A 14918-nucleotide genomic window follows, 5' to 3' on the forward strand; every position below is an offset into this window, starting at 1 on the left:
GTCTAGTTTTACGTGACTGTAACTGGGCTTCAAGTCCATTGTGAGACTGGGATATAGCACAATTATTAATTGTATTTCCCTAACACTTACCCAAAAATTTCTATTTCCTAAAGGCATTCTGCTATTTCTAGTTATACTATTTTGGATCTACCTACAATTCTGGGAACCATTAAAATTCTAATCAGTTCTGCCCTGTCCTTTGTTTTGCATAATTTTAAATAGAGTCATCACATTCTCCCTTGTCCCTTGGGTTTCCTTATAGCCAAGAATGACATAATTTTCTTAATTTTTTCCTCAAAACCCAGTTTTTCTGACATTATAATAGTTTTTGCTTTGTTCAAAAACACCTCTAAACTGTTTAAAAGTTTGTGAGGTCTGTAAAAACAAGACAAAATTTCAAGGCCTTGTAAAGGTGTTATTTTCTGGTTTGCAGTGTGTGAATTTGCAGTTTGGAATGCAGGGATCCTATTACAGACTCAAGTTTCTACTTACTGTGATCCTAAAATTCAGCAATACCACTATGACATCTAAAATACCATCCAGCTATTTTCAAGCCTTTATGTGCTGTTATGGCTTTCTGGGTCTTTCCTATCCATTTCCTAGTTCAATGTCATACTTTTTCTGTATTACTATTTTCCTTTTTTTAGTATTAATTTAAAGTTCTCTTTCTATTGACTTACTCGTCAATGTGTTGAACACCATAAACTTTGAAACCAATCATAAGCTTAATTTTCAAGTGGGCTGAAGGGAACAGCAGTCTTCCAGGTCAAATCTTGAAAGTTGCTTATATTTCTCTCCCCAATGATTATAATACCCTTTTGATTTTTGTATTAGGTGTTTGTTTAACTCCAGTGCTCTTCTATTTCTTGCTACTAAATGGAATTCTAGGCTGCACAAGAGTCCAAGACATATAATAGGATATAGGATATATATAATAGGATTCTTCCTTCCAAGCAGGAAATTTTTATTCAGTTTTTCTTGCTATTCTTACTTGGTTTTTTTTTGCTTATACTTGTGTCAGAACCACTAAAAGTGGACAGATTTATAAATAATGTAAAGCAATGCAAAATTTGGCAGTATCTTCCTGCTGCCCTTACTGCATTTCTGTTCAAACAGCTAGATGAAGATTCTCTGCAGATTTGTATATGCTCTCAAGTGATATGCTGGTTTAATCAAATTCCTCTTTTCTGGTTGCAAGAATAGAACTGTGATCCTCTTTTCTTTAGTCTAAGTTCAATTGTTTTATTGCTCATCTTGAATAAATGGCTCCTGGCTAAAATCTCAAATTTTTCCTTGCCTGAGATGCTGGTACTGTTTATAAGCATTTGACAAAGATATATTGTGCCTATCTGTGCCTAATGAAGCACTAACCAGACTAAATGATGAATGGCAGTTTAATCAATTCAGTTCATTTAGTAACCAGCAGAAGCATATGGAACATAAATTTTAACCTCTCTTTTATAAACACCTGATTTAGTCTAAAATTTGCCTTCAACTGTGCTTTCCAAAGTTTTCTTCCACTTTTCTATGCCACGAGAAGCTTTGCTTAATATATCTATGCTCTGGGTTGTAGAATTAGAAAATGGTGATGTATATTTAATTTTCTTCTTCAAAAACTTGACTATGAACCCTTATTGTCCTGGAATGTAAAATTGTTTCATTACTGGGTATTTGTCAAAGCCTGAGATGAGTACAGCACAGGTTATTTACTGATACTTTTAGTTAAGTGGTATCTGTAAGTACTCAGCTCTAGTCTTAATGAAAATATGCAACCTGTTTTCATTAAGTTATTTTATTCTAGAACCGCTTCCTCACCAATATATGCACACAAATCCTAAAATTAAATGCTGCTTTCTGAATGCATCATCATGATGCATACGGAATGAAAAAGTATGTAATTACTACATTCCAAATTATTTACTTCTAAAAACAAAGTTAAATTAGAGGTTATTGCTGGGATTTTTCTGATACAGAAACAAAACTCTCAGTTTTAGGGGGCGGTGGTGCTGTCGTTAATTAGTTGCAAATTCTTACTTCATTTTGATATATGTTTTGGGGATTTAAACTTGTTATTGCTTTGAGTGAAGAGTGATTTTGTGTGTTACTTACACAACACACATGTATGGTTGTACAGCATACATGGGTGTTTGCATATGAAAGTTGTAGAAAAATGTATGCAGAAAAATGTAATTGAAGAAGTTGAAGTATATAATCAAATTCTGCATCCTATTGATAGCCAAAAGGGAAGTTTTCTCTTAAAATTATTTTTGCTGAGGGAACAAACAACTCTTGAGCTGTTTTCATCTGGAAAAGATACAAGTGCAAGTTTGTAATTTGCTTTCCTTTTGAGATGCAGGAAGTTCAGAGGTTATCTGGAATTTGAGATGGAGTCACAGAAGCTTTCCTCAACATCTGAGAATGCATTCTTTGTGTTGTAGTTAGTGTGCCTCAGATATTTTTACCGTCTGATTTCCCAGTACTTCTGCCACTGGCTTAACTCAGTGGGATGAGGGGCACTCGTGTGGAGTACATCGTGTGGGAAACCAAGGACAGGAGCTGTAAAAGGAGGTGGCTGTTGTGGGGAGAGGAAGGAGCTCATGGCTTCTCACCTCATTGCAGGACCTCTCAGCCAGAGCTTCTGGGGAATGGGGTCAGCAGCTTTTTAGCTTCTTTCATTTATACTGGAAGAGGTGAAAAGAAAGTCCAAGCAAGTACATCCCCAAAGCATTTGGGTGGTAGTTAAGTTCAGTGCCTGTGAGCAGCCACATGCCCTTTTCCTTTTTACTCACCTTTTCCCAGGTTCTCCTCGTCCTATGCTGAGTGTGCTTCCATGTTGTTGGTCTGTCCCCGTTCAGCTTCTCCCAAGGATGCTCTCACTGCCATTCCCACATCTCCACAGTTTCTTCAGGAGCATGACTATTCTGCTTGGGAAGCACTAATACAGAAATCAGCAGCTGTGCCTTTATTGGTCTCAACACTCACAATCATATTCCTGCTACCTCTGTGCCTTTCTTCAAACACCTGAGAAGCGTTCATTCGTACACTGATTTTAGCAAATGCACATGTCTGTCCTTCCACCTGGCATCAATTAAAAAAAAATATTTAAACGCTGGTAAAGGATACAAAAACATTGTTGTTGGCTTTTTGGTCTATAAGAAATCTTTCTAACCTTGCCTTTATTTTTTCCTTCTCTAGGGGAGTGGGTTGTATCTTTGTAGAAATGATTCAAGGGGTCGCTGCTTTTCCAGGAATGAAAGACATTCAAGATCAGCTTGAAAGGATATTTCTGGTGAGTTCTTTATTGCTGAAGTAAGACAACAAAGGATCAATTGCTAAATGTTCACATATTTCTTTGTGTTAGGAATTAAATTACCAATAAAGTCAAGGATCAGAAGCCCAGTCCACAAGCTAGATACAGTTTACTTGATATATTCTGAGTAAAAAGTTCTGTTTATAATTTTTCACATAATTGTTTGTTTGTTTGTTTTTTTGTTTTTTAAACAAAGAGGTTTATGCAATTGTGGAAAAGCTTTCCAAATGTAAGGCAATGGAAATCCAGACAGTTTGTCATCCTTACTTTGCAGAGGACAGCTCTGGATGGCCTTATTAATATTCTACTGATATTATAGTGTTAATGCCAAGTATTTTTTTGTTATATAAATATATAAAGGAAAAGTAAGATAGTAAGTGAGGTAAGAAACAGCATAGGAATTCTGAAATCATGCTTAGATTCAGCAGGGGTCCTTGACTACAGCTTCTGCAGCCTGGTTAGGGCCTTCATGTGGGTTGCTCAAAAGCACTCATGACACATCTACGTTGGCAGTGAAAGAAAATGTAATTTGTCTCAAGAGTAATGATCATTTATGCATTTTTCTACCCGGGGTTTTGAGTTTTCTTTGTTTGCTTGGGATTTTATTTTCATTTGCTCTTTCTTCTGTTGTGCTCTGGGTTTGGCAGTTCCCTTACAAAAGGTTCAGGAACAACTTTTCTTGACCCCCAATAAAGGTTTGTATCTACTCTGATGCCCTCCTGGGAGCTGTGCTGTTGTGGAGTGGGTTTGTTCAGGGAAGGCATTGCTGACCTGAGTGGCTGCTGGTGCTGTTGGGCGGTCATCAGGGAAGGTATCGTAGGAGCAGTGCTTACCCTAACGTGTCAATCTCTGGATTGCTTCTGACCATAAATTTAGAAGGAAAACATGAGCATGCTGTGGTTTCAAAGGTTATTTTGTCAGTATTCATTTATTTCAAATGCAGAGTATTTATTTGGTATTCTTTCTTGGTCCATGGGGAGAGGAAGAAAGTCTTTCATAATATGTTTAAAAAATTTACATTCTTCACTTTATTCAGCCTTGCTTGCACTCTGTCTCTTTTGTTGGGACATCAGGGAATTTAGCAAATGCTTTTAGTAATGACTCATAAAAAATATCTCTTTAAAATAAGGCCTTACTTGATTGTGATATAAATATAACTCATTTTCTGCAAAATATTTGGTTTTTCTGCCCTGTTGGCTAATACCCTGAAAATTCTGTGCTGTGAAAGAACAGCTATGCTGCAACATAGACTGGGAGCAGCAGTTCTGAGCAGTTCCTGTGACGTGTCTCATTGCTTTGTTTGTTTGCCAGCTTGTGTATTTTAAGCTAGCAACTTCTGAGCCAGTTTCTGGCTTTTGTTTTTTAAACAAATTTTGCTTTTCATTTATTAATTTTCTCCTTATTTATAGAACATGAATTTTTGAAAGAATTAATTCCTCCTTGAGGCTTCCTCTTATTTATTGCAGAAAAATCTTATTGATTGTTTTTGCTGTTGAAGTTGAGGGCACTTGTATCAGCAGAAATCAGGTTCTTCCTTTAGCGGGGCCTTATTTGCAATTTATTGTTTGAGATTGCAAGATATAGTGCAAAAAGTGATAGTGATGGGTGTATCATATAAATCTATGTTTGTATGCCTTCTGTAAACCTTTTGTACACTTCTGTTTTTTTCTCTATCCACACAATTATTTGTATGTTAAAATGCCAAGATAAATGCAATCTAGGATGAATTTTGAGACCTGCCAATTATTTTAAATTTTGTTTTTAAACTGAAGTTGTAAATATTGAGAACAGTGTTGAAACAAGGGATAATTTATTGATACTCTTTCTTTAATTTGAACTTTTGCAAAACATCAAATAAATAGATAAATGTTTGGTCTGGATGTTTTATGGTCCATTGCAAATCAGAGTTAAATTTAAATCACAATTAATAAGGCTTTCTAATGGTAGCGTCTAGTTACCATTAGCTAAATAGTTTCAGTGAGTGTCTTCCTAATGTACTCTAAGCATCATTAAGGCTTTAAGTTATCTATTTAAAGGTTATAAACCCGAGGATTATTCTTGTTTGGATTTGTATTTGAACAGAGGGATTAAATTCATTAATTCTCCAATGAGTCATAAATAGTAGGGTAGTTAATAGCACTGAAGGACAAAATTAATCAGGTTGTTTTACCAGATAACTATTAACCAGATTGACTCCCACACAGTGAGCACTTACATGGCTGTGAAATAAACACATCAGCCAATAAAAGACTTCTGCAGAAAGAGTTCCCATAGTTCATGTTTTCAGCATTCACCAGTGACAGTTATCTTGTAAGAGAGGGCTCTCTTCTGAAAATGGTGGAAGGTACAGTCCACCTTCACTCTGAACCAGTAATCCCTTTGTTCACACCTTGTAGACAACTTGCAACAAAAAGGAACATTAATCTTCATCGTATCTGCTGCTGTTGTTGCTAGTCATAGCTACATGTCCTTAGCGTAAGGAGCCAGGTTGCAGCTCTTAGGGAATTGGTTACTTGTAGTAGGAAACTGGAAAAATGTAAGAAATAGTACCAGGAAAAGTGAATAAAATTTAACATGAATAACAGTTTAAAAATCTTAAATGACTGTTTGATTTCCTATTGTTTAGTGGCCATTATTATGTAAATGAAATTAAATGCATTTTATGTATGTTGTTTTAGCGATTATCAAAATGAAGTCAGAGGGATTCTCTAAATGTTTTTGTGTATCTCAACTGCTGGCCTTCTTCACATATCTACATGGCAAAAATAGATGCAACACAACACACCACATATGTTTCTTCCTCATTATGAATGGTGTTTATTTACGTTTCATAACAGCTTAATTAAGTGATTGTGTATAGTAGATTGAGAACAGTGGTTGATCTTTCAGTTCTGTTTAAGGACTTTTCTCTTTAGGCTTGTCTCACTTGACTTCTATTGATTCAATTTGTGGGTTTTTAAATGGTAATATGCCCTGATTCTCTTATTTCTGTTACAGCAGCTGTTTTTAATAAGAGTACTCAGGTTCTGTTACAACCACAAGCCTTGATAAAATAGCAAGGATTTATACACAGGATCTGTTCTCAGAATCAGACCAGCACTTGGAGATGTTGATGAATAAGCAGCTGCAAGTTGTTATTGTCATACTTTGGATCTGATAATATGAATTCTTTTTTCTGCCTAAAATTAAAAGTGTTGATAAGCTCTTTAAAAAAAAACTGTGCTTACCAAATGAAATGGGAATCACACGTATAAGTAGGTTGCTTTTTCAAAGAGGTTTAGCAGTGAATAAGTGCCTTAATGCAGAGGTGTTTTGGTTTAATCAGTATACAATTACATTTTTGCTCCTGCTTTTTTTCCTGAATGTTGAAACTGGGGTTACTTTTTGGATTGAAATGCATCATAGAAAATAAGAGAGGAAAGTGTAGTATTATAGAATTAAATCATAAAATCATTAAGGTTGAGTCTAACCTTTGACTGAATACCACCTTGTCAACTAAATGAAAGCATTAAATGCCATGTCCAGTCATTTCCTGAACCCTTCCAGGAATGGTAACTCCAGAACCTCCCTGGATAGCCAGTTCCAATGCTTGACGACTATTTCAGTGAAGAAATTCTTGCTGATGTCCAGCCTTTTCCTCTTGCTCTGTGACTGGTTTTTGTAATTACAGCCTGTAAGAGCTAACAATTCTCTTGCCTCAAAGTACTAAACTAATGACGTGTCATCATCATTTCCAGCAAACCTTTTGCTTTGCCATTCTCTGAGACAAGCAGCTTGGGTTTTTGTTGCAAGGTGCTAAGTCTGATGGACTGAAGACATGAAGTGGTAATCTTAGCATTTCTATTTAGTCTGGCAGTATGTGCACAAGACAGGATGAAACTTTGATCAAGTGCACATTGAGCAGTAAAATCATGAGAATAGGAAAAATATGTGAGGCAATCTGTTGATTCAAAATAAAATTACACAAAATTGGGAAATATCATTTGGCTTCTGATAAGGAGTAGCTAAGATCTTTATCAGTAGTTTATCCCTGTTGATAATTTGTTAGCATACATATCTCTATATGCAAACTTTGAGGTTTTCACATCAAGGAGAATGTGCCATTGTAAATATAAAATTTAATTATGTCTAGAAGTTCAAGCTGCACCAAATGCCTTCAAGCTAGCCTTGTAACACAGAAAAATTGACAGCTCCTTGGATCTGGTGATGATCAGTATGAATTAGTTGAGTGTTAAAGCTGATTACACTGAGCAGCCTGCAGTATGCTTGTGCATGCCACACTGGAGATAGCAACTTAGTTACAGCTCTGATTTTTATATAAGCATGTGCTTTTATACTTGCTGTTCTTAACAGATTCAAAACAGATCAGAGTTGAGTCTCTTGTGTTAGCTAAATTTTACTTCTGCCGAGATTTTTTTTTTTTTTTAAGCAGGAAGGTATTTCTGTCTTTTCTGTTTTACGTGAGCTTTCTGAGAGCCATAATTGATCAAAGTGAATTTTCCTCCCAGGCTCTGAAGCCTTTCCGATAAAGGAATAATCTGTGCATTGCCTGAACTTTAGCCTTGGTGCCAACTACACAGCAAATTAGATTTCACTGCAAGAATAATGTACAAAGAGTTCTCTCTGCACAGGCAGGACAATGGCATTTAAAGGCTGGTTTGTCTGAAAATGGGCATTCTCTCTGCAAACCTGGTTGTGGGAAGCATGTGCACCACAGCAGCATCACACTGCAGGTAGGGTGTCACAGCAGGAGCGGGAAATGGCAGCCAGAAACTTCTGTCTTTCCTGACACATGTATTGAACAAGCTGAGAACTCCTCTCTGATATTAGATGCTATTGCTCTGTTGGGTACCATCATACACAGTATTAAAAAGTAATTAAAAGAGAACAATATGCATTGAGCCCAGCAGTCTGATCTGCCAAAGGGCGACGCCAGAAACGCCAGCTTTCTACATGGAGCTGTGCAGCAAAACACAAGAGTTTTCCATTTCAGATAGGTATGAAAAATGACATTCTAATTTCAATGGGAATGGAAATGTTTCTCCCATTATTAAAGATTTAAAAGGTTAGCAATATCATTTTTATACATATATATGCACGTATACTTATAATATATGACTACAAGCCTGAAGTGTCTTGTAATGCAGGCTAGTAGTGTTTCCTCCACGTCTGAAGTTAACAGGCATTTGTGAAGCTGCAAAACTTTCTCCCTGTAGTTCTGTATCTGAAGGTTTGCTTCATGTCACTGACATCCTCTGAAGACTGGAATAATACTTTTCGAGAGCTTTTAAGCTTATGATGGACCCAAAGGAAATGTGCTTTCTGGTACATTGTATTAGTAGCATCTTTTGGGAAGCTAGCAATGCTAAACCCAAGGGAGGAATACTTTAAACCACTGGATTTTGAAGTTCATCTGTGTAATCAGGTATTTAGTAAAATTTATTGGTCTCTATTTTTCCTATTTCATTATTTAACATATATTTTTCTTTCACTCAGTAAATACTTCAGCTCTGAAACACAGGTCATTCATCTCTGATGGAATACATATTATTGTGAGGTTGAATGTGGGATGAAATTTTATTTTGTGTAGGTATGGTGTCTATGATGCCATCTGTTCTTCTGGTTGGATGAATCTATTGTGATATAAATGTAATATTGTTCTTTCTTAGAGGGCAAAGTTTGTGTTTTCCTCCCATATCTTTCTGTTTGCTTCCCACCAATGACTTCATGAGGAAAATGAGGGAGGTTTTTGAAACTAATTAATTAGAAACATAGCTGCTGAGTTCTATTTTCTATAACACAATATGTAAGTAGAGAATTGCAATCCTGCTAATAAGTCTACCTCTCCTTTGCTTTATAACAATAATATGCAAAATATTTTCATTCTTTTCAGCACCACTGAAAATTAATTACATAAACAGCAGGCTTCTCTACCTGTGGGTCTTCTCTTTGAAGCTCATAGCACTTACTGAGTATTTTACTGTACTTGCCTGCAAGTTTTGCACTGATACTATTTTTACAAGGTTCCTCTCCGGGCTTTATGTCTTATGCCAAACTTCAAATGAAAGTAATTCTAAACTAGGCAAGTATGAGTGAAATTAACCTTTGAAATTAACTTTTAAAAAACAAAGTAAATCTTCTATGTGTTCATGCTTTGTAAAGAATTCCAGTAATTTTAAAATTTTCTTTTTATGGAGTTTCAGCTCAATTTTTGATCTCTGACTGCTCTATATTGTTTTGTGTATTACTGTGTGAGTAGACTTTTTCCCATGTAACAGGGCACTAGGTGAATTATGCTAATTTGCATTCACTTTTTAGGAAAAACTCCCATCCTCACCATGTCTGAGTATCAATAGTCTGCGCTGCTCTTTGCCTTATACCATTAAACCCATATGGTACCGGGCAAACAAACTTGGCCTAGGATTTAAAAACAGCAATCTTGTAAAAACGTAGGACAATTTCTAGAGGAGTATTGCCTATGTGTGTTAGGAAAGGAGGCTTTAAAAAATACATATCTCACACTCTGCTAACATTTCTTTTAGAAACTGGGACATGCAGTCTCACATTTATCCATGTTTAAAGTCATAAAAGTACACACCGGTGTATTATGGACACTTTCCAAGGGAACTACCATCTGGCAGCAGGAGGGAAGAGAAGGAGAGGAAATAATAAATTAATGTGTGTCATGGTTTTACATAAAAGTAAATTTTCTCAAGAAGTTAATAGTCAAACCAATCAGTAGTCAAAGTTAGATATTAGCATTTAGACTGACCACTGAAGGCATAGACACGCCCCTGAGAACACAAGGGGTTAAACGCAAGAACTCCCAGGGGAACTTACTCTTTAGTTCCAATCAGTGCAGACTCTCCCCTGCCCAGCCATGGGCTGGGTGGGAGAGGGAAAGCCATGTGGCCTGGTCGAGGTAGGCCCAGGGAGCTGAAGAACTGGAACCGGGCGGGCCCCCTGCGGACGGAAGGGTGGAGAGAAGTGGAGATGCCTTTGTCCCCCCCAACAGAGGTAAAGAGACAGAGAGCCTGAGGGCACCTGGAATTTGCCGGCAGAGGAGAAGGAGGGGGGGGGGGGAAGGTGCCCAGCCGTGGGAGTTGGAGTTCTGGGCAGAGATTTCAGCTGTCCAGGGAGTCTGGGACTTTTAACCCCTTCCTGGGAAATGAAGGCTTTATGAAATATTACTCCTCCTCAATGTGAAGTAAAAAAAAAGACAGTCTAAGATCTATGATGTTAGAAAAAGAAATTTTTGAGTAAGAAAAGATAATAGAGTAGCTTTTAGCTACTTTTCTTATTAACCATAAACTAAACCAATTCCTCCTGCAACAAAAACTGCATTTTTAAGGAAATGCAGTAATAAGCAAAAAAAAACCTATTTCAGCGACTACCAGCACAAGAATGGAGTGAACAGAAAAAAGCTGAAGAAAGTGTAGTAATACCCTCTGTCTTCAAGAAGAAGAAAGTGTAGTGATGCCCTCTGTCCTCAAAAAGAAGATAATCTCTGTTCTTAAGACCCTCAGCCCCAGGGGAGGAAGAAAATGGGGGGACTGTAGTCCCAAAATGAGAAGCTAAACTGCTATTTCTTTTAGTCGTAACAAAACATCCTTAAAGGAGCCCTATGAGCAGTCTGTTCATGCCCAGTAGTGAAAACACTGTAACATAAAAAGAAGAGCATCACACTAACAGATTTTCTCTGGGCAGTTGCCATGTGTGACATGGAGACACAGACAAGTAACAATTGTGTTTCCTAAAGAATCTATAGTACAAGAGAGACTCTCTCTCCCTTAATAGACTGAATATTAATTATCTGAAAAGTACCAACTTAATCAAAAATCCCAGGTAGTGTCTCACTGTAGTTTATTAAAACTTGGGTGGGGGGAAGAAGAGAGTTTTAGAAAGTCTTCATCCTAAATTTAATGTGTGTATCTTTTATAGTAGAAGTAACTTAATAAAGTTTTTTTCCCTTTATTTCTAAACTTAAGCCTACTCTACTCTGCTCCTGATCGCATCTCACAGCATTTATTTTAAGAAAGTATATTTTCATGAGGAGCGCTGGCATTGCACCAGCATCAAATCGTGACAATGTGTAACCCCACATTTTTGCTTTGAGGGTTGGCTGGATTTCAGGCCAGCCAGTCACACAATCTCATGCAGATAGGTGTCATCTGCCTGCAAGATGTTCCTGTCCAGCCTGCTAATTCTGAGCAAAACCCTGAGCATGGCTGGGCTGGTATTGCAAGAGTGTGGGTTATTATCATCTTGGTAGTGCAAAACATGAGGAGTAATTGGCTATCAGAAAAAGAAAACAAATTAACACATGGTTCAGTGGAAAACAATGGCTTTGTGGTTTTCTTTGGAATCAGAATGTTTACTTTCTGCCATATTTCGGTTGCTGAATGAGAAATGAGTTATAATTATAAGGAAGCATTGTTTCTTTTCCAGATTTGCCTCTAGCCTTTGAGAGGGTGTTTACAGACAATACATTGAAAAAAAATGTGATAAGACTCAGCTGGTGCAAATCAGTACCTGGTGTAAATCAGTGCACTGATTTGCATCTTTGCAGGCACATTCCTTCTTGGCCCCTTACACCACAGAAATATCTTTGCCATGTAAAATCCCTCTCTGTGCACGTTGTGTCCACATGTGTTATGGAGCTGTAATTACAAACAGGTGACACTGTTACATGCAGGTGACACTGAACAGAACAGCAGTTGCAAGCAATTTGTGCATTTGTGGGAGCTGAAGCCCATTCTGAGCCGAAGTGTTGGTCTACTATCAAAAAAAATTATTCTACAAGATAATACAGTACTACAAAAAAGCACAGACATTCGAAAAACTTACTCTGGTTTGCTGTCTTTTTTTGCTAGAAGAGATAATAAATGATCAGGCATCAAAAGTTGCATTGCTTTTTCTTTCATAAGTAAAGAAACAATGTTCATTGCACTTGAATCTTCCCTTTTCCCTTTCTTCTTTCACTTGTGTCTGAATTGTGCACATTGCTTGTCAAAAATGAGTTTTCTGTATAGCATCTTGATGGCCAAAATTGTTGTTTATGATCTGTAGCAAAAGTTCAAAACATCCTTAAGGTTAAAAATGTCTAAAAATCAATGTGAGGCTGTTTTAGATTATGATTTTGGGGATGGGTTATGAGAATATAAGATTGATATGTCTTACCTGTCTACACATATTTCTTAAAAGACTTCAAGAATAATAGCCAATTTCTTCTGTCCTCCTTAGAACTAGTGAGAGTAAATAGCTCTCTCTACCATGGTGTCCGGGGGAAACTTCCCCTTCAGCCCATGCACACGCTTTGAGGTACCATTTGCAGTAAGTCTAATTTGAATAAAGTTAGACTTTAATACCCATTTCAGTGTTTCCATAATCAGTACCCTAGACTAGGTATTAATTGAGCAAGATGCTGAGCATTTGCCATAACATTGTCTTCAACTATCATTTTCACAAGCTGCTGATCCATAGTGAGCTAAATGGAAATTTTGAGATAAGCTTAGTGATTTCAAGAGGCTTCAAGTTTTCAAGGGGCAAACATTAGTACACCTTGACTAGAATAGCTGCTTTTCTAGTTCATTAAATGGCTATGGTTGAATAACTTAGGCATAAAATTTTCATATGTTGAAAAAATTTTATAACCTCATCCAAGTTTAATTAGACATATAAAAATGTGTCACACAATTTCTGTGTGCCCTCTGTTTGTGTGTTGCCACTTCTTATGAGACTTGCACAGAAAAAAGAAAATCCTACTGACAAAATCAGTATTAATAAGTAGGAAAGGGGAAAAGAAAGGGCTATAGAAATGAAATGTATTCTGCTACATAAGAAAATGTTAAAAAAAAAAAAACAAACAAAAAAAAAGTTCTCATAAGATACTGAGAGTAGGAGAATTACCTGACTAGGATCTTAATGCAATAGGTTATTCTCAACTGAGTGTGAAATAAACAGAGCAGGTTATGAGCTATGCAGTATTATGTTTTATTCTTTTGCTTTGGTTCTTCCTTCCACAGTCTTCTAAGCTCTCAGTTTAAAGTGACTTGGAGGCTAAAGCAGAACAGGATTCTCTGCTGTCAGTTGTAGGAAGAAAAATGTTCTGTGTTTGCTCTTTGTCTTTAGAGTGTGCATGTGTATCACTGTGTAGCTGTGCATTTCTGTGTATCAGTGTATTTCTGGCAACTGAGGTCTGTTTTCAAATGCATCACAGAAAGCTAACAATATATTTTGTGCCACCATAGTGAGAATTCTTCACAGTGCTTTCTCAGGGCAGAATAGGATCCAAATAGCTGTGGTGCAAACTCTCAAACCTGTTGGTGATGGAGCAGAACAGCATAAGGTAAATACTTAACAGAGAATGTAGTGTGCTACAGCAGCAGCAGGTATGTTCTCCCATAAATATGATTACCCTGATGAGTACAAATCAAAGAAGATTTTTAGCATCTGATTTAGAACACTGGAAGATTACAGTTGGACTTCTGTATTATTTGCTAGGTGAGAAATCACCTATCAGTTGACTTTGAAAGCTTTCAATTTGATTAAACTTTATTACATTATAAAGAGGGATTTCTTACTTTAGAATAATGCCTAATTAATTTCACAGATATTTTAAAATATTGTAAATCTACTTATTTTCCAAAATGGTGTTATTTGAATTATAACTAATTTTCGTCTTAGAACAGACTATATTTGCATTTTTAACCTAGGTATCCTGAATGTGATTGTATTACAATAGCTGGTAGTTGTGCTGTTCTCATAAGAGAAACAAAAGTACATAAATTTTGAATCTCTGAACATGAAAATATTCATGTTCATGTTTCATGTATCCCTTCATGAAAATCAGAGGGAAAGCAGCCAAGGATTTTATCAATTCTTTAAGTATCCTTGTCTCATCTTGGTGTGCATCCATAAAACATATTGCCCTAATTACTTAAAAAGAGACCTTAATAATTTGGATGTTGGAGATGCTGTGCATTTTGGTATAATCTGCTCTGGTCTGATGAGTGAGATATGTGGTTAATGGCATTGCTATGCTGCTGAGCCAGCTCTTTACAGTGTGTTAGTATTACTCCTTCCTCTTGGAAAGGCAGGGGTGGGGATGAGGCCCTGCTGACCTCACTGCATCATATCACTTTATCAGCTGCTCAGCAGTTCAAAGCAGTTCAAACTGTACCCAGGGAAAATCATCTTCTGTTTGTTTAATTGGTCTTTTCATGAAAACTCTGCAATACCATATTCCATTTAAAAAAAAAATTCAGACCAGTGAATGTAGCTGAAAACTAAGGGTAGTGAAACACCTGTTTGCTACTAAAGTCATGTCTTGATTTGGCTTGATTTACTTTCAGTAAAATGCACTTTCAGTGCAGCTTCCTACCACTTCTGCTTTATAGTATCTTCTTCTTGCTAATGTTCTCATGGTTTTGTGGCTTTTGTGGCCTTTTAAATAGCTTAATGATAACATTGTGCTGCTCATCTGCATTCCTCACATAGTCCAAGAGATCAGCTGTGCCTACAGTGTTGATGGGTTGATTTTTCTCTCTGCTAACTTGTGTAGTTGATTGTCCATGTTTCATTGGTGTACCATCTCTCTTTCTTCTAT

At 36.8% G+C, this 14918-nt stretch overlaps 1 protein-coding gene across 2 annotated transcripts in view; it reads left to right on the plus strand.

The window, feature by feature from the left end:
• Positions 1-14918, plus strand: part of CDK14 (cyclin dependent kinase 14) — a 318431-nt gene that overhangs the window by 187804 nt on the left and 115709 nt on the right. For both annotated transcript variants that reach the window (XM_053941947.1, XM_053941953.1), the window contains exon 10: positions 3196-3289. In XM_053941947.1, coding sequence (XP_053797922.1) covers positions 3196-3289 — 94 coding nt within the window. The remainder of the gene's footprint in view (positions 1-3195; positions 3290-14918) is intronic.

This window comes from Vidua chalybeata, chromosome 1 (assembly GCF_026979565.1).
Source record: "Vidua chalybeata isolate OUT-0048 chromosome 1, bVidCha1 merged haplotype, whole genome shotgun sequence".
Classification (NCBI taxonomy): domain Eukaryota; kingdom Metazoa; phylum Chordata; class Aves; order Passeriformes; family Viduidae; genus Vidua; species Vidua chalybeata.